This window comes from Lethenteron reissneri, chromosome 39 (genome assembly GCF_015708825.2).
Source record: "Lethenteron reissneri isolate LAM-NWPU_2019-01 chromosome 39, ASM1570882v1, whole genome shotgun sequence".
Lineage (NCBI taxonomy): Eukaryota > Metazoa > Chordata > Hyperoartia > Petromyzontiformes > Petromyzontidae > Lethenteron > Lethenteron reissneri.
The window spans coordinates 6,509,782-6,535,664 of NC_083817.1; the positions used below are offsets into that span (position 1 = coordinate 6,509,782).

Here is a 25,883-nt window from a genome sequence, read left to right on the forward strand (position 1 = left end):
AAGAAATGAGAGCATGCTGGGGTGGTGGTGGTCATGATTAGCACGGTTGATTACGTACGGTGCGTAAGAAGTTCAACATACATGCATACAGGACAGGCGATGACTGTTTGCTTCCATTCTCATCATCATGCGCAGCCTCCACGATGCTGTGCATATGAGAGCGACGACTTTTGGCTCGCTTTTCGACGGCTCGTGTTTCTCCACTTCCAGGCCGCATTGTCACCCTCGGTAAAGGAAGGTGGCAACAATACAGACGGCAGGAGCCAGGAACGGTGAGGGCATACATAGGAAAGGGTGGGCCTGCCCTGGGCTCCCTCAATCACAATAACTCCCGATTGTAACTGACACCAGCCCCCTCACCCCCCCCCCCTTATTCAAGGTTATAGCATTGTTCCCATGAGTTGGTAACATTTTTTTTAAATGTCTGAGTTTATATTGTGTTTGCCTGTCTGATTTATGGGGGAGGGGGGGGGGGTATTTTCCCCCACTTAGGCATCCTTTCCAGGGGAAAAAAGCCAAACTTTAATTTTTTTAAATGTAACTTTTTGTAAGAGTTTACAATTACTGTCACACGTCCTATACGTTCCATGTTGGGGGATACCTGCTGTAGTGTGATCGGTTAGCACAATGCAATTTAAATCCAAACGTCGCCTGCTTGATCTCCAGGCGGGGCAGTTGAAGGAATGGGGAAAGTTTCTCAAATGCCCCCCCCCAACCACGTCCCAACCACGTCCCCCCACCTCTTGTTTACCCAGCAGTACAAATGGGTTCACCATGAGTCGCACGTGGTGGAGTAAAGTGTGGGTAACCACCGCCTCTCTCAAGATGTCTGACCAGCAATGAAGAAGAGGCCAAAGTATCCCGTCCACCAGCAGTGGCGTCAGCAAGCAATTGCAGGGCTGCACCCTTAACTCGTTACATGATGCTACACATGCATGTATGTTGAACTTATTTTGCACCGTACGTAGCCAACCGTGCCAATCGGAGGTGCGGTGGGGAGGACAAGAAACTAAACACACAAAAAATAAGTTCGAAAAGAATGAGTGATTCAGCGTTAATTCTCAGAGTGTAATCATGTAAATAATGCTAGAAGTTGTTTAGTCTCGTCGGTTTGTTATTTGTATTGCCATTCCCCATGTGCTTATCTTTCTCTGAACATGAGTCAAGGTTAAGAAGCAGGAATTGTTCCGAGCCCTGCCTGGCCACTTTTGGTCCCAATCTCAAGCAAACATATTGCAAGCATCATTGCATGTGGCAAGTCTATATATTGTCAATATTTAAGAATTTTTTTTTCTGATAACAAAAAACTCCACACATTTGTCAATAACACTGCCTTGAAAGGAAACAATATATAATTACGCAATGTTTCGGGCATGCTTCTTCTTCGGAACAAATGTGACGTGTCCTGGGCAATGGTCCTTCTTAAAACTATTATTTTAACCTCTAACACATTCTGTACTCCATGTGTTCCTCTATCTGCCTCAATATAAATCCATCCAGCATAATATACTGAGTGGATTTTAATTGCTTGCATGTACATATGGTAGAAAAACAATGAACTGCAATAAGCACAGCAGTGACCCAGATAAACACATGCCCTGGCCATGATTATTGCCAACAAAACTGCGGTCTAATGTTTTCATTACAAAAAAATTTTCCCGTCTTGGATCGAAGCCCCCCATCTGCCGTGATGATGAGGATGTGCATTACGGTGGTGGTGATGATAACAATAAAAATGATTATTCATGTACACACCACACAATCATTATGGATGAAAACCACATTCACAATTTGATAAATTACAATGCATTTCCAAGCAGAACTCCATTGTGGATCCCAAATAATGATAACTATGTTTTTATCCATCCGCCTATTAGCTATCCGAACTAATACTATCAAGCGGTATTTGTTAAGCAAGCAAACTCTGGACCGCTTTCGACCTTCTGGGTCTCATTAGCAGAGCCAGGCTTTGTGTTACCACAACGCAGCAGGATTATCAGACCTCGGCTCTAGATGTGTATCTACTGTATAGTCTACTCGTTTTACCATTAAACCAATTCAACAATGACAACGTTTCGGGCAATGACCCTTTATCATCGCACATAAAGAACCGTTGTCTATTTAAAAATGGTCATTGCTTGAAACGTCGCTTTTTTAATTCAAATGTGTCCGTTTTAAAGGCACTGTTGGTGGTCATTATTTGCGTTATTATTTGTGTTTTTGCACAACTGCCAACGCAGCATCACCGGACAATTAGTGTATCGCCACTGCACCGCAGTCAATAACACATTTTCGCATCGGATAACTGAATGTGACGATGATGATGGTAGTGGTGGTGTGGTGGTAGTGGTGGTGACTCGGGGAGCAAGGCTATACAGTCGTGAAGAGCTCCTAATAGTATGTACACGTGTCTTTTTTACGTTCCATTAGCCCTGCCTAAATGTGGCTCCGTTAACAAAAGACATCCCCCATTCAACCCATTGTTCGCGTATTTCCACGCGAGGATGACCATGCCCTTTGTTACGCATTCAGAGCAAATTCTTTTTTGTTGGTAAGAAGGCTGCTTCATTAACATCGCGGCTTGTATAACACACGGCGCCTCCAATGCATCTTGGCTTCAACACACAAATGGCCACAGGCGTGCGTGTCCATGCACGTGCGTTGAGCAGGGGTGCTGTGGAACAGCAACCACGCCCGGCCGCCTTCGTCTCCCACATATGCCGAGGGTTTCTTTAGTGCACATCGCATGAGTTGAAGGACGCGGACGCCGGTTTCAAACATCACCGCTCGAGCCACCGGTGTGAGCCGTGGTCGGGAATGAATCAATCAACAGTACCATGCGTCTTTGTGTACACGCGTGTCCGTGCGCGCGCGTGTGTTGGAGGAGCGGTGGTGTCGCGGTTAGCGCTACGAACCCGGCGACCCGAGTTCGATTCCCGCTCACGGCCAACACCATTCACGATTATCTGAGCCTCCCTAGGTTGGCTCAGCAATAAAATGAGTACCTGGTGCGATGCGTAAACATCGCCACTGGGGAGACAAAGGCAACCGGGCGTGTTGTTGGCCACCCATTCCCTCGTATGCAGTTCCGGCCGTCACAGGTGCTCGCTAACAGCACTTGCCCCTACAGTCTGTCACAGGCTATATGCGGGGGGATCTTTGTCTGTGCGTGCGCGCCACGAACGAACACGTTCCATACTGACCAAGGAGCAGTCCTGCGACGTCGCCAAGAAGGAGTCGAACCCGGGCGGCTTGACTGCGGGGAGAGCCGTCTTTGCATGTCCCATCCGAGCCGGATCCCGTCTCCAGGTCCTTCGCCTTCTGGTACTGGTAGCAGGTCTCCATTTCTTAAGTTTTGCTCCGTGTGTGTGTCTCTCTCTCTCTCTCTCAATGCCCCTCCTTCCTCCGAGTGAAATGACTTCCCTCCTTTAGCCGGCGCGGCGCGACTATAATGAACACCGCATGCAGTGGGCCCGGCCTATTTATGTTTTCTGCACCCTCACAGAACCCCTCCTCCACTTCCACCCCCCACGGATCAACAGCAGCAGCAGGAACGACTTGACAGATTAAATGCCCCTACGCGTAGGCTAAGACGACGACCAGCGAGCGCGGTTGGCTCCGTGGCGCACGTGCGAAAAAAGTTCAACGCCGCTCGAACCGTTCAGCACGCGCTGATGATCCTTTTTTATCTCTAAGACCAACGAAAGTTGATAATTAAGTTGGTACACAGCACGCAACCCAAACCACACAGTCTACTGTGATGTGAATGAGCGAAGCCTATCTGCCCACACTTCAGCGTTGGTGGATACAAGTGTGCGCGTGTGTGCGTACGCTTGCGTCTTGCCGAATGATTGGTTGAGTTAGACGTACTTATAGCACTGGGAACTTACTCGGTGGTAAAGGGGAAATTACCGCGACATCGACAGCTCTCCATGCAACATGAACACGTGCGCTGAAGATAATGTTTCTTTACGATTGGCTTCTGGTGAAACTCATGAGGTGGGCTCCGAGGGGATCCCTCGGGAGGGAGTGATTTTATTGTGACAAAACAGACAATCGCATTGAGCTTATCTGTGTTAAGAGTTTGCTGCGTTAGAAAAACAAGCTCACGTGTCGTGGACCCAACGTAACCGTTCCTAGAAGGCGCTTATCATAATTGAACACATCAAAATATATATTTGACATTATATACATCATATACGGTCATCTGTAGCACTTCAATGTTGTTCATCACACCGGGCTTAAAAGTATTATGTATGTATTGACTAATTGTGTTCCACTGTAGGTGTGTTAGTATATTAGCAATTGTCATAGGACCTCTTTTGCCAGTATCAAAGTATGAAAATTAAGAAAAGGTTCCCAACACCGGTTTTATTGCCAGAAAGGGTAAAACGTATTCTTATTTTTCATATCAGCAATTGTTTATAATGTACAACGAATATCTGTAATAATACAAATAAATAGTGGTGTATATTCTTGGTTCTTTCGGTAAAGTCACGTAGAAGGGAAATAATAAAATAATATTAATATAATATTATCCCTGCAGTCACGAAAGCTTTAAATCAAGAAATAGTGATGTGTTAAGGTATAATAATGACGCCCTCTATGTATTTAGCAATGTATCCCTGAATTGTAATGGGCCCTGAATTGTGATGTTTGAAATCGGAGAACGTGGGGAACCCCCACGGCACACACAGGGAGGGAACCACTCGAGAGCTCCGCACGGATAGATTCAAGAATCCATTGCTTGAAGACGCACCCTGCTCACCATGCAGCCCAAGCGGACGCACGCCGCTGAGATTCCCTTGGCAAGTCTCCCATCCAAGAAGTAACCAGACACAACCCGACTTTAGCTTCACTAAAGCTGGCGGAGGCCTGCAGCTTTCACGGCGACTCGGTGGCAGGGACTGGGGGGGGGGTGAACACAAGAGTAATTTTAATTGCTGCTAAATTATTTAACCCAGGAGTTGAGACCCCGTTGTGATTCGACGGTAATTATTTCTGAGGCTACTGACGATTACGTCTCTCTTCTCCCTCCCCGTCTGCCTCCACCCACACACAAAGATCCCCCCCCCCCGGTGCGTAGCCTTCATAGTCTTCTGCCGGGGCAATTGTTTATAGCCGTGCACCAATTGTTGCTCACGTCGCTACAGAATGCAGACCTTTGTGCGTCTCGTTGTGCATGTTTGTGGTGCGCGCATGTACATATTCATATGGGGAGCCGAAGTGTGCAGCGGTTAGCGCGCTGCGCTACGAAACCGACCACCTAATTTCGATTCCCGCTCACGGCCAACATAGATGACGAATATCTGAACCAGTCCTGGGCCTCCCCTAGGACGACTCAGCCACAAATGAGTACCTGGTGCGGTGTGTAAAACATCGCCACTTGGGAGATAAAGGCGGCCGGGCGTGGTGTTGGCCACCCGCCCTCTTCATAAGTGCTCGCTAACAGCACTTGTCCTAGCAATCTGTTTAGGGTATCATGGACATCTTTGTCAATTGGTGGGGAGCAGTGGCGCAGTGGTTAGCGCACTGCGCTACGAACCTAGCGACCTGAATTCGATCCCGAGCCCCCAACACAAACCCTTGAAATTGGTGGAGCAGTCTAAGAAGAGTTTTTACGGACATAAACACAGATTCTAATGATCCACTTATTAATGCAGGCGTATGCATGTATTGACGTGGAATGGAAGTGTAGTGGTTAGCGCTCAGAATCCCGACGATCCCTCTTAGGCCACGGCGAACATGAGTGGTTTTCCTGGGCCTCTCCTCCCTCTTCGCAAAACCCGCACTGAGCAAGTGTGGTGAAGTATGGTCAATCAACACCACGACTCGGGGAGATCTTCATTCAACAGTGGATTGATACATTTCTGTATACTACTGTCTACATTTAAACAGATAGAATTGTCATAAACTCTAACCAGAGCATCATGTGAAAGTCGGGTGCAATTGTGCGCCTATACTGGGTGCAATTTGTCACATTTCCAATGGGGGAGAATGAAATAGACTTTTAGCAACACGCACTGACCAGCGTGGTGAAGTATGGTCAAACAACCCCCATAAACTATACGAGGTGAGACGGCCTTCAGCCAATAAAATACTGATAAATAACTGAATATGATAATTGAACATATAAGAGGTAATATTAACTAAATGTGTTGTATGCACTTTGAAAAAAATCGTATTGCACTTTACCCTGGGAAGTCTCACTGAGTCTCAATACTCGTTTTCAGGAGAGTGCTGCTACATTGGGATGTTTGGGGCAAATTCAAATCACCATTATTTGGCTTCTCGTTGGGAAGAAACCGGACAACCCACAGAAACCCCCCACCAAAGCATAAGAGGGGGTTACACTCAAACCTCCGTATCGGGAAATCCAAGAATCTATCTCTGTGTTCTCATTTGCTGGTCACCTTGCAGCCAGCCCCAACCCTACATCACCTGCAATTCCCCAAGTTGTCTCCCATTCAAGTACCAACCAGACTTAGCCCTGGCATTGTCAACTCAACATTTATTTTTGTTACATTGGGGGTCAGTGGGAGGAACGAAAAATCACCACCGGGGAAAAACAATAAACAGAACCGGGGAAATCCCTCCAACCCCCTGTATCCGTATGTCACTTGCAGGTGTATAACTAGTAAAGCGATTGCTGTACCCAGTATTTTGTCAGAACACAAGCTACGCTTTCTTTGTTTTTTGGGACTCGTATGAAGAGAATGAATTCGTCGAAATGTCCATCGATGTCGTCAAAATTGGGTTCTGCACCATACAAGGCACCGTGAAATGTTCGTCGAATTTAGATGCTTATATAACCGGAGCACGGCTAACATCAGTGGTGATTGATATCTGCAACGGTCCTGGGCTCTCCTTTCTGTTTACAACCAACCCGCACTGACCAGCGTGGTAAAGTATGGTCAATCACCACCCACGCTCGACACGGCGTTGGGAGGCTTTCGCCAAGCAGAGGGATGGCAAAGTGGTGTGAACTACAATAGATAATTTAAAATATGTGAATGATAACATATCCATTGATGTGTTAAACAACACAATGTACAGGAGATTATAATCTGGTGTGCGTGACCAATAAGTATGTAGAGGCAGTTACAATTGTGGGAGTAAGATGTCACAGGACTCGCACTTATATGATGCGTGCATTATATTAAAAATGTAAAGAGCCCAGCCATACAATTACGTACGCACGTCACCGCTGGTGGAAATTTGTTGCCATCCCCAGCACCTCCGATTAACACGGCTGGCTACGTACAGTGTGAAATAAGTTCAAATTATGCACATGTAGAGAGCCCAGAGAGGGCGTTTTGGCCTACTCTTCCAGACTGACCAAACATCTTGGAAGAGCGGGGAGTGCCCAATCACGACCTATCGATCGACTGTGGTGTACCCATGCATACTGCTGTTTGAATGCAGTTGGTGGGGGGCATTTAAACTGGCGCGCTGGGAGATGGAACCGGCAACCTCTGGATCGCAAGTCGAGTGCGCGAACCATTACACAACACACGGTACGGACGAAGCGCTTATACTCCCCATAAACTACGTAACTCAGGAGTCTTATGCAATCAATTAAATACATCATCCGTATATGTACAGTATGTTAAATTTAAACCCAACTCTCTGATAAAAATCAGCCGGAGAAATAATCTCGCAGCGTATACTGCGCCCGTGCGTGGAGCGCACCGCAACATTTACACTCACAAAATGCACGTGTGAAATACACTACTTGCATGGTTGCCAACGATAACGTCCACAGCGCTTACTAATGCCTCTGCCACATCCCGTATGCTCGCGCAACACTTTTCCATTCTCCCCCTACAGCCTATATCGTGTGATGCTTTCCTGGGATTATTAACACTACTATTGCATGGGTCACCAGCATCATCATCCCCCACGCTTTCCCGTTTTCCAGGAATCAAACAAGCAGCCAGCTAACCAACTTGGAAATGCGGTATTTAAAAATACGGGCATGCAGTATTAACAATGCCTATGACCTAATCCCGCGGAATTTTACAATTCCGTTGTGGGGCTACGTTGTTGCAACTGTACTTAATCGTTGCATTATACTTCTATGCTCGCACCACAATACTCACCGCCCACCAACTCGCGCTGACCAGCGTGGTAAAGTGTTATGGATAGGTTCTCATGTAGAAGGGGGTTGATCAAAGGGCTGGTCGTAAATAATAATGTTATTTATCTCCATCTAAAAGCCTCCCAGTCTAAATATTTAATTGGGGGTCCTGCATTTGGGATTTTTGGCCAATCCCTTTTGAGTGTTTATTAAACAAAAAATAGCGATTGAGCGACAGGCCTAAAAACGCCAAGCAGTCAGCAACAAACGGCGCCATCGAAGTTGTAATAAATAAGTTAACATCTTTCTTGAATTGCCACGGAAGATGCTGAAAGAGAAGTTTTTGACTTGCAGTATTGGTGGTGCTGAATCCAGTATTTTAACAAGACCTCGCGTGGGAGGAAATGTGAGAAAACCCAGCACGGATATCAGAGGGGGAGCAGCACTCGACACTGCCATCTGCTGGCCACACCTCGCAGTTCTGACAGTAAACCCATGGTAGTCTGGGCTTCTTCAACATAGGCAGAGCTACAACATCATGAACGATAGATTGAAGCTTTCGTGACTGAAAGGATTCATATTCTTAGGTTTTTTCGGTAAAGTCACGTAGGTAAAAAAGTAAAAATTGATAAAAGTAAAATAAAATAAAAAAATAAAAATCACGACGTTTCGGAGGCAACACAAGCTTCCGTCTTCAGGTGGAACCGTGATACAGCTGTCGTGGCTGTGACGGTTCCACCTGAAGACGGAAGCTTGTGTTGCCTCCGAAATGTCGTGATTTATTTTTATTTTTTTATTTTACTTTTATTAATTTTTTACCTACGTGACTTTACCGAAAAAACCTAAGAATATCATGAACGCTCTCCCGAAGCCCTCTCGTGGCGATCACACCTCGACATTGGCACCGAGCTCCAGAACATATGGCTGCCATCATACGCGAGAATTAGAACCAGGCGGATCTCGCACTCCCAGGCATGACAACACCGAGCAAATCCTGTTGGTCACCCGCCCATCGAAGTACTGACCAGGATCACATTTGCGTCGCTTGCTGGGGCCCGTTAGGTGGTGTAGCTTACGAGTAGACATCGTAGCGGCCAATGTAAATGTAAATAAAACACTTGAAAGAAAATTGTCGGCGGCGCCCACTCACGCCAATTAGGTAGAAGCGGCGTCTTTTTTGTTGTTGAAATGTTAATGGTGTGCACGGGGGGGGGTCGGGTTTCACGCTTTGATGCGGAATCACGTGGCGGCGGCGGCGGCTCGCTAATGAATGGCACGGCGTGGTGCGGCCGGCGTGGTGGCATTCGGTCGCGTTTGCAGCGCGGCGCAATATGCCCGGCTGAAAATAAAGGAGCATTGAATCTGATAACCCGGTGGTGGGCAACGGCACCGATTGTCATTCACATCGTTCGCTCTTGTTGCATGTTCATGCGACGGACAACCCGAAGGGATGGATCAAGACGGTGGACGGAGCCCGACAAGAAGAAGCGAAACGGGCCAGAGGAGCCGCCAAAGAAGGACGCGTGGATATTCGGAGCCACTCGAGCGCTCCTCGAGAGATGCGTTGGCCACACTCGAGTAAACCCGCTCACCCTCCGGTCAATTGATACATTTTTTGAATTTTGTGGCAAACGTATCGTGGCTTGATTATTACCCAGCCCATTTTTTGTCAATCCACTGCTGGATGAGGGCCTCATCACGCGAATCATGGGGTTTCAATTTGACCATATATACTTAATCGAGATGAATTGTATACGTTGGCGGTCGGGACCAATATTATGATTCATAATTAATTAATTGTGGGTTAGGTCCTGTAAAAAAATGGCCTGACCCAAAATAAACCAATCAACTTAATAAAGAGGCCAACTTTGAAAATGAATACGGTACAGTAAATACATACGCCGACTCGTGCGTGTATTGTACAGGTCGCAAAATTTCCACTCATTGGCACTTTCCATGAATAACTTATTAGCCTACATTCTGAGTGTTTAATTACACTCAATGTTTATATAGACTGGTGGCTTTTACTCTTTGGTTCTTTCGGTAAAGTCACGTAGGTAGAAACATTAAACAAAATAAAAATAATATATCACGACGTTTCGATCGCAACACAAGCGGTCGTCCTCGGGCGGAAAAAAATATCCAGCAGTGGAACTTGGCCTCGGCAATGTAAGGTAAAAGGTAAAAATGAGCCTACCTTTACCCTACCTTTTACCTTTCCACAATACAATCACCCTACCCTACCTTTTACCCTTTAGCAGGTAAGGTAAAAACAACGAGCCTACCTTTACCCTACCTTTTACCCTTACCCCATAGAAATTACCCGATTACAGGGTAATTACTGGGGTACTCCACATGAAAAAGGTTTATAACAGGTAAATGTTAGGTAGAGCGCTTTATTCATATAGAATACTCTCGATGATTCCAACTTTACACACTTGTTGTTGTAATTTTTGTTGTTGTTGTCGTATCCTCAAATCTTGTAACTCAATTTTAACCCACTTCCCAATGTCGTATCGACTGCAAACTTGGTATACTTATGTCATACTGATGACAATACTATATTATATCATAAAAAATGTTTTAACATTCTTTTCTATATGTTATGTTTCGGCTTGTCTAATTGTCCACGGTCAACTGACGTTGGCTATAATCGGCCACGGTCCCTTACGTTATGGCAAGCTTCGGGGCCACTTCTGAAGTCGTGGAGTTCTGCCATTACTAGCACATTACATAAAAGCACGTTTAAATTTTTTTTTTAATATTACTTATTAAATGGAGGTCACGGACTGCCCCACGGAGCTTTTAGCGGTAAACAAGGTACCGTATTTACCTGGTAATACTTTGCGCTACCTTTACCCTACCGGGTCATTCTTCCGAGCTACTTTACCCCTTGGCATGTCGACATCTTTACCCTTTACCTTAACCCTTTTACCCGGTAAAAAGGGTAAATTACCTTACCTTGCCGAGGCCTAAGTGGAACTGCTGAACCAGCGAGAGAGCTGTTAAAACTTACGTGACTGTTACAACTTGTCGTAAAAGCTCTCACTGTTTCAGCAGTTCCACTCCTGGATTATTTTTTCCACCTGAGGACGACTGCTTGTGTTGTGATCGAAACGTCGTGATATATTTTTATTTTGTTTTTCTACCTACGTGACTTCACCGAAAGAACCAAAGAGTATGGATTCCTGCAGTCACGAAAGCTTAAAATCAAGATTAGACTGGTGGCTTTTAAACTGAAGTACATAACAAACTAGAAGATTACAAGCTACGAAGGCCGAATGGGCCCTATATTGCAGTATTGAAATGGGTTCTAGATAAGTGTATGAAACTGTTTCCACTGAAAAACTGTTATGAAATGCCCCTGGACATATCACTTCAAACCCCATATGGATTTCAGCACAGTACCAAAAAATAACGTTTACACGAACACGATTGTTATGTGCGCTGTAATGTTACAAAGGGTACTGGGTCACACATTGTCAGTTCGGCGTATCAATCATACACACATTTGGTGCCTTTAGAGAAAACCCCCAACCCTGAGTCGGAATATCAAATGCTATACAGGTAGGGCAGGGGAATTACCAAAGCGCACTCTCTATTGTAAAATACGAGGTAAAAAAACAACAACATGAGACCACTGTTTTGAGTAAGAAATGTTTATTTTTAGTCAACCACCTGAAACTCAAGACCCTCATGCGGAAGTATTCACGACAATTTCTGTACAGCAAAGTGATTAAAAATAAACCACGTGATAAACGTGACAACTATTCGGGGCTCCATAATTCAACAGCAGCCACGAAATAACAAGCAGTCTTGTTCTCTCCACTGCTGGATGAATGCCTACCCACGCCGTCACCACGCAATGCCACAATCTTGTAAATCCCAAAAACTATCTCGGTCTCGCGCATGAGCTATTCTCATCACTCCATCTCCTCAGCGGTTGTTCTCTGAGGCATTATCCTTCCACTGGCTGATACTCTGTCACCTGTATTGTCCGAAAAATAAATGACTAAACAATGTATGACCCTTTATCCATCCACCGCTGGAGGTTGTTTGACTATACGGTGCCACATTGGCAAGGGAGGCTTTGATGGGGGGTTATTTCAGAGAGTAGTGGAGGCGTTAACAGACTACAAGGCACAGAAGGTAAGGGTGGCATTATGGTACATTAACAAATTAAGACTGCTCGTAGGGAGACAGAAGATTAAAAAGTCTTAAATCCAGATTGCACCGGGACAATTTTCTCAGTGGTGTGAATAACATAATCAGTGGGAGGGAGTTGCGGACACAGCAGAGAAAGAGTGACCTGCCAATGAGAGAAGGTTGCCTTGGGGTCTCGATAGAAGGCCCTTGGGTAAGTTTGAGATGAAAGCACATAAGAGGCGAGCAGAGCCATATGATAAAGGAGAGATAGGCAGGTGGGAGTCCAGAAGGACCTTGAAGGGTGACTTTGTCCTTGATTTGGGATGCACATAGGGGGTCTTTGGTACCAGAAAGAGTCATGTGTCAATACATTGGAAAAGTGTTGTACTTGTGTGCATATGCATCCTAATGTGTGCTGATCTCATTGAGTGTTATCTGGCTGTGGATTTTCAGCTAATAGATGCTATTGATGGTTTCTTAGTAACGTGCGTGAATATCTCCCCGCTTATACAGTCTCGAAAGTCTAAAGTAACAATGCAAGAGTCAGACTGATGCCTGTGACCAATTGCTTTTTTCTCTGTCCTCTACAAGACTGAAAGTGGCTTTGGCAGTAGCGCCAGCTCGACAGCAATAAACCTGCAATTCAAGGGACTCTCAACTCCCCCCGTCAGCCGCCCCTTGTGCATTAATAATCGCGGCACAGAGCATTGGTCACGGGCGCTTTTGTGCTCAACAGATGTCACGTTCACTAAAACTGTGGCAGCTACAGCGTCTGGCAGAGTTTGAGATATAGATGTACACCAAAACACCGCCGTCGAGTTTCCTCACATATGGAAAATTACAACATGCATTGGCTAAATATCTCAAGCAGACCACGCTTGAAAACGTCTGGAGAATTCTATACTTTTCTGGGCAAAGTAAAAATTAGACATTGCTGTTGATGCTACAGCAGTTTAACACAGTTGGCTATGTACGGTGCAAAAGAAGTAAAAAATAAAAATACGTTCAACACCTCACCTCTTTCTGCTGCTAGACCACGGAGCAATTGTAACGTTGACACCTGACCTCCAAGTTCTGTTCTTACATTATCCCTTCATCTGGCTGGAGGTCTTTATCTTGGTGACTGACATCTGGGTGCCACTCCATATATACACACATACTGAATGGGTATATCTTTTCCAATATGGCCTTTTATCTCTCTCACAAATAGTAAAGCACACAACTTTTTAGCTGATGATGGACCAATTCACTCAGACATTACGGTTGTATCTATATAATGTTCATTGTAAATACTCGTGGATATTTATTCGAGGCTAAGTTGCTGGCAGCAAAAGGCAATGCAGCAACATCCACTGGAAAACAGTACTGTACTGTACTTTTATGGTTCCACATTAATGCTCCACGCCTTCACCAACCCACATTGGCAAGTATGGTGAAGTAATGGTCTGCCCTGTCTGGGAAGGCCCTCATCCAGAAGCAGATTGGCAAAGGAGCTGTACATCGACATACTGTATTTACTCTGGCAACAGTTTAGGGAAATCCGAGAGCACAATTGTAAAATAAGCACTCCAGATAATGTGGCTCAAGACTGTTTTGCAGTGATGGTGAAAAAATATATACATTTGAATGTAAAAATAGTTGGGGAGGTGCAAGTAAGGGGGAGGCACTAATGGCAGATACAAAGCGGTGGCTGTTACAGGCTGCTGGTTTTCCAGGCACCGCTGGGATATGCACCCATTTACCTTCCGTTGCTTGGGAAGAAAAATGCACAAGCATTCATTCTAAGGGCAAGGGTGAGGAAGCGAATTGGGGGTGCACGTTGGCCACGGGGCAGGGGTAGTTGCAGTTCGCCGGGGGAGTTTTAGAGGGCTTGAGGGCAATTCTCTTCTGACTATTGAATACGCGTGGAGCGGTGCTATGGTGTTATGTTTTTAAAGGCCACATCCCGTAATTGAGACGACTCGCAAACTGGACAGTGTATTTGGCTAGACGTGGCAGGCAAAAAACAAACAAACCTTGAAGTGTTTACTCAGTAAACTGAGTGTGGGTCAGTGCTCATCACATGTTTATGACCTTGAGCCAGTGGTGGAATTACTATTGTCTCACAGTGTCCATAAAACGACTGTTGAGTTCTGATTAAGTGGTACCTGTTTTATCGTTCCCCCAAGGCATGAATAGTTGAATGAAACCCTCATCAGGATTGAAACTTACAATGCACAGATTTGCAAGTCGCGTGCTCGAAGACGCAGAATCACCCGTTCAACAAAGATGTAGCAAAATTAGTAGTAAAATCTGTCGTTGAGTGTTCTGCATGGAAATATGGGATTTGCACAGGGCATGTAATAAGTCACCTACTCAGAGATTTGATGCATTTCTATGATTTGGGGTCATTATTTTAATAAATAATAAACTCTTATCTATTTTTTACATTCTATTTTGTATTGTTCATATGCCATGGTAGTATTAATACTTGCCTGCTCACTCAATATAGTATTACATTCGCATATTATTAGTATAAATTCTCACCAATGTAATTTGCTACACGTATCATAAGCATTCCAAATGCATACCATGTATTTTATTCGACGAATCAACGCATCGTTATGTGTCGAGTGTTTACCATGTATCCTACTAATCCCCTACAAAAGGCCCTTTACAGATTTCCAAGAACGTACCTATAACCGTCCTTTATTTTGCAAGCAGATTGCAAGTCACATCCAGCGGTCTTCCGTTGCCCCCTATGTCCGGTCGACTGGTACTACTGTATAAACAGACGCCAAATGCAGTGTGGGGCAAAGCCAACATACAGGGTGTGTTCCTGCCCCACAGGCAGCGAGCATCTCAAATGCCGGTCATCAAGCCTCAACGGAGGCCGACATTAACATTTTGAGCATCGGTTCAATTTCCTACATTTGTTCCACAGCCACGTAGTTTATGGCATAATTGGGTATACTGGTACACCTGAAAGAATGGGCCATGGGGAGGTCCGATGAATTTCGAGATGTTGGCTGTGATGAGTATACAATTGATAGAAAAAAATGAATTTTTCCCGACAGCAAATAAAATGTTTTTTTGTGTTTCATGGGGCATAATGTAATTATAAGTGTTTTACATTGCTGGCGATAGACTACATGCCTTAGGCCGTACAATTTCCATGGTGTTCTGAAGCTTGACTAACAGACCCGAATGCTGCTTTCTAGATTGCCCACTAGGTGGCAAACAACAACAACACTGCAGTTAAAATGTGAATTCTGATAAGACAAATAAAGCTCCCGTCGATTAAATATATTCAAGATGGCTTTAATATAGACCAATTCGTTCCGGTGTGATATTTACAAAGGATCTTAAGAAGAAATCTGTTCCATTAGAGCACCATCCAAATTCTGCCTAAGCCCTTGATGTTCACAGAGTGTAGATTTTAAGTTTTCGTGACTGCAGGAATCCATACCCTTTGGTTCTTTCGGTAAAGTCACGTCGGTATAAAATAAAATAAAAATTTAATGTAATTTATTTTATTTTCTACCTACGTCACTTTGCCGAAAAAACCAAAGAGTATGTTCACAGAGTGCATTCACAATTTTTGTTTAAGGAGCAACAGCTTCCAAACAATAAAATGGCAATGCTTTCTACTTAATAGAATGCCCCAAACGAGTTAGAAATCAAGACGAATTACTTTTCAATGCAATTCCAGCAGCTCAGCTTGTTATTTAACCAACAACAAACTGTGATCTCAAGTCTCCGGTAGAGATACTGATGTCTCAAAACAACCTTATTTGCTATTGTTGCATGCTGACCACAAAAGAAAGCCCCAGGGGAACCTGCTGAAAAATAAACACTGCACATCTTAGACCGAACATTTCACATGTATAGGTTGCTTAAATGCCTCAGCAACTCCGAAGTGCTTGCAATGCCTTGCTGTAGTCTAGCCAAGGGGACCCCCCAGCATCAACTGTGAATGCAGAAATGGCCTGCGGGCCCACATCAGCCTGCCGTAAGAGGGGGCACGCAGCATGTGCCATCAAGGTACTCCATCGGCGAGCGTCATCCTGATCCTGTGTGCTGGCCTAGCATGTTTTCCCAGCGGCCTGGCTCCTTTGGGTGGCGTGGGCATCAACAGCCGGGCTCCCGACATCTCCCGTGCATGTGGCATAGGTGTGAGCGCCGCCCGGGTGCCCATTGTCAGAGGTGTCAGCACCGGAACACCTCTCGCACACACCAGCGGCCGCCTCCCTTCAGCCAAACCGGCCGACGTGCGAACCTCCAAGATGTCACCGCTCCCCGTTATCTCACTATCGCATCCATCGGTGTCCTCCTCTTCCCTGTCATGGCTTCTGGGAGTCACTTGCAAGCGTTGTCCGTCACAAGGTGCTGGACTTGATGGATTCTGAGATTCGGCGAATTGTCGCTCGGAGGGATTAAATGGAGCCTGGGTTGTGTGTGGATGACGAAGGGGGGCCGTTGGAGGTGGCCTACCCGGGTAGAATCCTCCCTGCTGAGTTGCGGGGGACTCATCGTTATCCGGCGTGAGAGGGGAGGGTGGCGGTAGTCGAACCGTCGCCGCTTTAGGGGCCAACGCTTCACCGGGTGATCTGGCAGAAACGGCGTGAGGAACCCTGTCAACACGGCTGAAGTGAGAAAAATAACATGGAAACAAGAGCCTGAGACAATTTCCCTCTTAGCTATTTACGTGAACGAGGTTATTCATGCAAGCGTGAAGCTGTCCTGACAAAATAGTTAAAGCTTAAAGGTACTGTATTTTTAATGAAAACCATCTGATTTCCCATTAACTTGCTGCACCCGCTTGAATAAGGCGGTCTGTATTTAGTAATGTTGAAAAAAGATAGCAGTGTATTTCTAATGGTTTCTGTTTACAAATATCTTGAACAAGCTTTTTGGTTAATTAACATGCATGAAGTATTTTACCTTTAAAGGCGAACCATATACTATGAAAACAGCCTGCAAAGATTTATATATATATAAAAAAAACACGACAAAAACAACACTCGCGTCCTGTAAGCGGCCGAAAACTACGCGACTAAATGCAGAACTAAAAGTGAAACGTAAAAAAAACGCCTATTTGCATCCGCATACCTGCGGTCATGGATTTTCCCTAAAATCACCAGGAAGAACAATGTCACGTGCCTGAGTGTGCGCGTCGTGAGCGCGGGTGCCGACGTCCTCTCTTCGGCTGACATGACCCGCAGATCACTCTCCAGGACCTTGCGCTGCTCCTTGAGCTCTGTTCCATGTAACACGGAAGGAGTGTTACAGACGCCAGGAGGCGAGTGTGAAAACAATCGTCATGGGGCCTGACGCTCTGAGAATAGGCTATTTTAAAGTATCGCACTGAATCAGGTTCAATTTGAAAGCAATAGCTATTTTCATATTGTGCTACCGACCTGGGGGAAGGGGCGTAATTTTGACCATATATCGACTTTACGTCAACATTTCACGGGTGGTGATTTACTTGGTTCACCGACGATGGGGGGGGGGGGGGGGGTTGTATAGTTGTAAGTGTTTAGCATCATAATTACAACACTAAAACTTTAGGCCAATTGTGCCCTATCAGTGAAAACAATCAACCTCCATGTCACAATTTATTGGGGGCCCAAATATATTCTTTTAATTTTTCGTATGTGTCGAGTTGTAAGCATAGACTTGCCTATATGTGTAGCAAGTTTCAGCGTTCTAGCATTCCTAAGAATCGACACGAGTCAATCACAATCATAACTGTCACCAATACATCATATTACCATCTAATATGATATCATTAATGTTTTTTTGTGTGACTGTAAAGCCAAGTCTGCTGTTTATGTGGAATGTGAATAAACTATGGCCTGTGCCCACGTAGAGATGAAGGTCTTTTGTGTCCCTTGAAAATAAAATAGATTAAGGGACAAAATGAGTGTTCAGTAAAACTCGGCACTCATGAGCTTCACACACATGCACGCACATGCGCACACGTGTACAAAATACGAGTATATTCATGTCGACATGCCTACGCACGTACAAAAAGACACCACATGGTGTAGCTCAAGCTGTTTCCCATCTGGACCTTTCTGCTCACGGTCACAGTCAAGCTGTCACAACTGACAATAGCAAGGCGGTCATGGGTGAACTTTAGGATTCCTGGGAAACCAAAATGTCATCGTTTCGTGTAAATTGAGTAAAACACCGCATTAGCGCACCAATGTGTTTGCACGAGAAAGGCATGTTTCAACAAAACATACTTATTCTTGCTTGGTTTCTAAAGGCCAACAAGAGGACCAATACACTGTACATTACGTGTAGTGCTTGTGAAGCTCAGCAACACTGCTTCAGTGCAGCACAATAAGTGCTGCTCATTTAACACTGCCATGTTCTCCCATGGGCTATTAAAATTCCTGGTGTCAGGACATTTCAGTCCAAGCCCTCCCACCATGACCCCACACAAACATCATGTCATCCTTTTGCCTGGCTGGTGTGTGCAAGCAATTCTTGAGCTGTGGAATCATGAGGCAGATTTTTTTTAAGTCAAGTGGCTTGCAAATTGGTTCCAGAAGACTGGGAGGGTGATTTTCATTCCTGCTTTGTGGAACAAAGATTCACCTTCGTGTAGCTCATAATATTTGAACGACTTACCTCTCCTGTTATCGTAGCATAGGTTATGCAAAACGAAAAAAACAACCAGTAATTTATTTTACTTTGCTATTTATAAAATGTAGGAACAGTGGCGTGGTAGATAGCGCACTCCACAATGAATGTGGCAACCCGAGTTCATTTCCAGCCACGGCTAACATCAGTGGCGAGTGATATTTGAACTGGTGCTGGCTGTGTCTTATACCAATACATTGACCAACGTGGTCAATTATGATCCAACAGTCCCCATGACTGATGCATCATGGGACAGCCTTTGTCCAGCAGTGGATTGACAAAGGGCTGTAAATTATAATAAGTATTATCCAAGCCGAGTTTGAAATGGACATTTTAAATATCCTGGGCTGGCTCTGTAATATAATTCCATAATTCACTCGCAATGTCTTGCTTCAAATTTTCAAGGTTGAAGTTACGAGTTTTCCTTATGTGCTCATGCCATAGCCCAAGACCGTTTTTTTCTTTTCTTTCTGATACCAAGTTTTAAGCTCCAAATTTGGTCCATGTGGCCCCTGGTTTTAAAATCTCACTAAACTCACAGAGTTTTGGCATGGGATGAAAAGCAAATGGCTTGGAACAACGATTCGTGCTTATGAGTGCTGGAACGCACCACATAAGTTCACGAAACCTCTCTATAAGGTGCCGAAAGTTAACAAAGTATTCTATTCTCATTTGTCAGTACTTGATTGGATATGCTTGATGTTTTGTATGCTTTGAAATGTGCTGGACTCTTTTGCATAATTATATTTTTCTCAGTCATCCTTAGTTGCGTGTGTTAGGTCTGCAGTGCAATGTGCTGCTGGCAGGAGTGGACGTCTCAATGGGTTCCTACCGGGTTACATGAGGTTTATGATGCTGATGATAATGACTACAAAGGCTTTAAATAGGCTGTCCCAACAGAAACATACTTGACAATACATAATTCAGTACAAAGCTGGAAAACAGGTACTCTCGTGATAAGTAAATGCTGTAAATACGCTTTTAAACCAATTAGCATTTCGAGGTTTAATATTTTTCGAGGCGCTTTTGTTCGTGATCATGAATTAAAACAACCACACAACCGGGCTGCAATACTAGAGGAATTAGCCATGCAGCGAGAAACCCTCCCCCAACCGCCTTACCACTGTGATTTGATTAATTATCACGAGCCAGGGCTCGCGATTCTACTCAAGAAACAATTGATTTTGTTTTGTATTTACCATTGTATTGTTCCCTTCCCCCCCGTCTCATTCATACAGTTGTGTTTGCACCATTAGCCTATATGTAACATGAATATATAATTTGTACGTGACATTGTAATCGATTGCTACACGTCATAATTCGATGCATGTATTGCCAACATTAAGAATCCATCAGGATCGATGAATCAATGCATTGTTACATGCCTAATATATATGCTACGCGACTTAAGTAAAAAGGGGAAGGCATGAGTCTAAAATAAAGCAATGGAAACGGTGCCGCAGATGGTTTACTTGAGGCAGTCACACAGGCACATCCCACTGCCTGTTGTGCACGCAGACATTTCAAGTTATACTGTGTACACTCACCATGCAGCCGCGCGATTGAACGCAGCTTGCCACTTTTAAGCGGACTGCTGGCAAGAAAGGGATCCATTCTCGTGACAAGCAGCGCCATTCTATATATAGTGGCATGAACAAGAATTTTGATAGAGCAAAATAACTGGAGACAGCTGTGTGGGCAGATAGCTACACTGTGATATCCGGATATTTATTTTTTGGAATGGAAAGTTAGTGCCGATGTACATACTGTCTCCACCACTGGCTGAAAAGTTTTCACAACTGAAATGCCCAATGCATTCAATAATACTTTTTCCCAGTCATTTTCTTTAATGAATGCTACCACAGAAACAACAAGACGAATTGCCAAAACACGTGTTGGCTTTCAAGTTAGTATCCATATTTTTTTTTTATCCACGAGTTGTAAAAATGTAAAGTTATATATTGTGGACGTTTACTATCCATCTTACAGACGCCAGAATGTCTACCACACGAAGTAAGTTTTTTCTTTCATGGTGCAGTGCTATACTTAAGGGATTCTGAGTGAATTAGCAGCATGCTCCAAGCGCCATGACACACGACAATACAGGCTCTGATTTACTGCCATGGCAACTGCCACAGACTCTGCTTTGTGCCTCTGCACTCTGTGCTGTATAAAATCCGTGGAAGTGCACGACACTACATATAAATGAAGAGCACTAACAACACAGCATATCTCTCACTGCGAACAAGTAAAAAAATTTGCCATAATTCGTTACATTTTTCAGAATTTCTCCTGCCAGAACTCGGTAAGTAGATAAAGGCAACTATTGCAAGACACAGATGGTTAATTGATAGCTGACAAAAACAACAGTTTATAGTTATCATCACCAAGATATGCAGCAATATTTTTAAAATTAGCATGTAGCAAAATTAAATTCACGTTTGCAGCATGAAAGCCTTTTTAATCATGCATTTGTCCTAAGACTAAAGAGCAGAGTGAATGAATAAAGCTTCTGTTGAGAGACGTATGCATCCTGCAGTGGTTTTCTGCTCAAGTGGCAGTGATTCAGACCTGTGATGGAAGGCTCATTCCTCGGCAATGCCGGTCCCCTGCGCCCCTCCGCCAAGTGTTCCTGAGGTTGCGGAGAGACAAAGACAGGAGGGGAAAAGGACGGAGGGGGGTAGTGGTATGGAGTGGACCTTATTTAGCTGCCAAATAGCACCAGTGGGACAACATGGCCCACTTTCCCAAAGCCTGCCTCCTTGTTCCTGGGCCCCCAAAACTGCACACATCTCATGCACTCAGCGTTGTTCCCCATCTGGGTGGGTGTTTGCATATTTATTGAAAATCCCACAGTCTACATTCGAGTCCAACTACAATGGCAAAAAGGCAACAACAAAAACAGACGTTTGCTCTGGTTTTAATGGGTTTTAAGCTCGCTTGAACGCACTGCTGTGGCGACAATCGTGACACACAGAGCAGTGTTGTTCATGAGTAGTGAGTGCCACATTTTTTTTGCTATAGTCACAATGAGAGTGAAGACACTGTCCATCAACGTCATCTTGTCTGATTTGATTCAGGTCTTTGTAAAGAGATTCAAAGGCAGTTAAACAAAACACTTCAAAGCGAGGACAGAATGGTTTAGCATACTGTGAAGAATGACACTATTATATGGTCCCACTTAACAAAGTAATACATCAGCAAATAGACTTTGCTTCATTTATTGGGGTTAGCAAGGTTGACAAGCTTGAGCTTAAGTGATTGAAAAAACTGGCGATACATTCGATTTTCTGTACCTGCAAACTTTGGATGTCTTTCTCCAAAGTACTGCATTCTTCGTTAAGCAAACTCCTGCAAACATAATGAAGTCAAAACAGATGAACTCCTATGAGAATAATATACCTTAACCATTCTTATTAAAATATATGTATGAAGCTAATGGGTCCACAGCTCCATATAACCTAAATAATTAAGCACACGATGACCCTATTTGGAGTGGTGGTCTGTACTCATTCTGTAGGCAAAAACACAAGGTGGCATAATTACTCATGAGCCATTTCCTTCCCTTGGACAAGTGACCTAAATTCAATTTCAGGTCGTGACACGAGTGAGGATTTCGCTAGGTTCTGTCTGTCTAAAATCACGCTGAAAGTGCAGGAAGGCATAACAGCACTTGGGCAAAGAACTGCAGACCTAGGAAAAAAACATTCTGTACCTGTGCACCGAATGCCCCATGCGAACCTCCAACACTGTATAATACATTGGCATCCTTCATCTGACATCAATAATTTAGTAATGTCACGTGTCATTAATTATATGATATACGATTACTGTCGTGTAAACGTTTTGCGTTGGTTTAAGAAATAATACAAGGCATTTCCACCCCATCACTGCCAATTTACCATTCGTAAACTATGAAAAAATTATGACACGCAACATTCGAAATGTTGATACTTGCAAAAGCTCGTTCAAAACTAATTTCAAATAATATTTGTGCAACTGCAAGATTGTTTAATTTTTTGATGGTCATTGTCAAAGTCTGCATTTGGGAAAAAAAATGGAAAATGCAGCGCAACAATTGGCAATTCATTTTATTTCCTCAGTTGCTGCCAAATGAAAACACTTTTTTTCATTTGCTGGTTCATTCTTTAGAAGTGCTCGTGTTGCCAGCTGGCTTTTCACTGACACTGCAGATTCTGTCAGTTGTGTAACAATGTATATCTTTGTCGGCTGCCAAAGTCATAGGTTGGGATTTAATTAAGCTTCAACATGTACCACACTGTACTAAAAGGTTTCCAAATGTTGTGCAGAGCCTCTGGACTCATTTTTCACATCCCTTATGCACTCCAACAAATACTTTTTTTTTAATTGGGACAAAATAAAAACGGCAACATTCCACAAAGTCAGCATCATTTCCAGATTAAATTGCACATGCATTTTCCAGTTACCATGTAAGGCATTGGCCAACAGGCAATTGTGGGATGGTTAGTTCTGCTAAAAGTGAATTGCAATAATGGGGTGTTAGGTTTCTGAATGTTTTACTGATATATTTCTTTTCTCCCAAAAAATGTTGTACACTAATCCAGATGTAAAAATTACCTTCTTTATATTTGCTAAATTTGTGAAAAGTGCAATACGTGATTTCTCAGAGATCAAAGATAATTCAGCTGGTACTCCTGAGATTCTGTGCACAAATCCAGGTAGCCACCCATGATTAAACTATGTTTGCAAGTGTAGATTCAGGCTGGTAATTAAGGAGTGCTCAAAAATCACGAGAAACTTGTTTTTCAGTTAATTGGGCTGAATTCCATCTCTGAGAATTAAAAATATCACTTTGACTGCGATGTGACAAAACATTTGATTTGTGTAGGTCGTGTGAGATATTGCAATTGAAAAGGTCGTGAAATGGATTATGACACTTCACTATGAACCTGGAGACCTGAGTTTGATTCCTGGCCATGGCTAACGTTCGGGGTGAGTGATATCTAAACCAGTACTGGCTCCCCCTTCTTCGCAAACCTGCACAGACCAGCACGGCAAAGTACAGTTAAACAAACCTCCATGACCAACACTGCGTAAGAAGGCCTTCATCCAGTAGTGGATTGACAAAAGGCTATACACATTATTCAATTAATATTATTACTTCACATGACATGATGCCATGAGTACATATGGAATGAAAATGTGGGAAAAAGCAAAGAAGTGCATTACTTGTTGTAATTGCTGCAAGGACTTACTCCAGGAGGTTGTCAAGTTGCATGCTTAATAACTTGATTGAAATGTCATTTTAATGCACCTTAATCAGAACACACATTTGTGGATACTCACAAAGGTATATTTATGTAATGACCTAAAATGCCCTGTGCCTTGAGTATATGGTAAAACCTGTTTCATATAACTCATGTTTATATTACCACTAACCCATTATCACAAAAAGCCCTGGCTCATATGTAGCAATTTAACATCATTAGTTCTACACTATTCAACACCAACTCGGCCTATACTTTTGTATTTCAGAGAATATTGCACCATGAAAATCGAATACAACTTAATTTGTAAATCGTCTTCAAAAAGTTGCTTAGAACGTGTTTTCACGTTGAGTATTTTTAATCCATCTTGACTGTGCATTGCCATTGCAGGCCAGTCAAAATAACACACAACCCTCTACACACCCACAGGGCTAAATGCAAATTAGTCACGTCACATTAGGCTGTATATCTCGGTGACAAATAAATGACGTGAATCAAATCGCCCCCGTGCACATGTGGACATGTTTGGGCTGGAGCCGTGCAGTGGATGTGTTTCTGTCCTGCGGCCAGAAAAAAGGGACTTCAGATAGCAGTTTGTGGTAAAGCAGAGCCATGCGGGGTGAACTGAATGTGCAGCACATGGTATTCACTCACAGCTCGCAGGCACAGCTTTACCCTTGATCCTGTTACCTCCTTACAGTACTCTCTAAACCCCTGCTCTATAACTGCTCAGTGTGCGTGCAATGTTCCACTTTAAAACGGGGCCCTTGAGCAAAAGCAGAAAATAAACTGTTAAGGAACTTGCCAAATAAGATTCACGAAGGGCAGCTAACAAGGCCTTAAAGTGTAATTAAAAAAGAAAACAGATTTGAAATGATTACCCACTTTACTTGCGTTCATCCTTTGGTATAATATTGCCTCTTATGAATATATAGTTAATTTTATACTGATGATGTTGAATTTATTAGAGTCAACAATGTAACATTGTGAAAATAGCTTACGAATATATATATTTTAAATTTACAATGGCCATAAATATGCATTAAAATGGCTGTGTGAATCTTAAGGGAGTATTCAAATGAGGGCATTACATTTTCATAACAAATGTTGACTCACTTTCCAAATTAGTATGGCAAAGTCAAAACAAAGAAGAAGATAGTAACTTTTTTATGAGAAAACATTGTTCGTATTTGAAGTAATTGTGCCTACCATAATTTAGATTTTGAAAACAAAAGGCAACTTTGCAATAATTTTCAGTCATTAATTGGATTTGTATTCGATTGAGATATTAGCATTTTTAGTTATTTAATGAGAAATGGCTCTGCTGGTCATCTGGTGTCTTCTGCTGATAATGCATCATTTTATCCTCAGCGTTTTTAAATTACCATCAGGGTGGAAATGCACCCGTTTGTGGTCTAATATCTGACGAAACCCTGCAAATGATTTACTGCATTCACAAAAGAACATGTGCAAGTACATTTGCCGAGAACTTGCTGCAACTTCTGTGCCACATATATCCTTCTGCGCATGTGTGCGCATGCATGTGTGATGCACGAGCATGCACACATGTGCGGGACCACAGTGGTTAGCACTTTGTGCTACAAAACTCTGCAACTTGGGTTCGATTCCTGGCCATGGCGAACATCAGTGGTGAGTGATATCTGAATCAGTCCTAGGTGCCCCTCCACCCCTCTTTCATCCACACTGACTATGGTTGAACAATCCTGAACATCCTCTCGGTTGACTTAACCTTAAATTAGTTCTTGGTGTGATGT

The 25,883-nt window shown here is 43.7% G+C and overlaps 1 protein-coding gene and 1 pseudogene across 6 annotated transcripts in view; both read right to left on the minus strand.

Moving 5' to 3' along the window:
* The window catches only part of LOC133351852 (phospholipid phosphatase 3-like), a 29,583-nt pseudogene extending 26,002 nt beyond the window's left edge, over positions 1–3,581 (minus strand).
* An 8,160-nt stretch (positions 3,582–11,741) lies between these two features.
* The window catches only part of CCDC24 (coiled-coil domain containing 24), a 34,211-nt gene continuing 20,069 nt past the window's right edge, over positions 11,742–25,883 (minus strand). The window contains exons 6-9 of one of the 6 annotated variants that reach the window (XM_061567491.1): positions 22,156–22,210; positions 21,431–21,491; positions 17,374–17,465; positions 11,742–16,856 (exon numbers count right to left, since the gene is read on the minus strand). In XM_061567491.1, coding sequence (XP_061423475.1) covers positions 16,245–16,856; positions 17,374–17,465; positions 21,431–21,491; positions 22,156–22,210 — 820 coding nt within the window. In that variant the 3' untranslated portion in view covers positions 11,742–16,244. Of the gene's footprint in view, positions 16,857–17,317; positions 17,466–21,430; positions 21,492–22,155; positions 22,211–25,883 lie in introns of all 6 variants that reach the window. The other 5 variants (XM_061567494.1, XM_061567493.1, XM_061567490.1 and 2 more) reach the window with 5 other exon arrangements.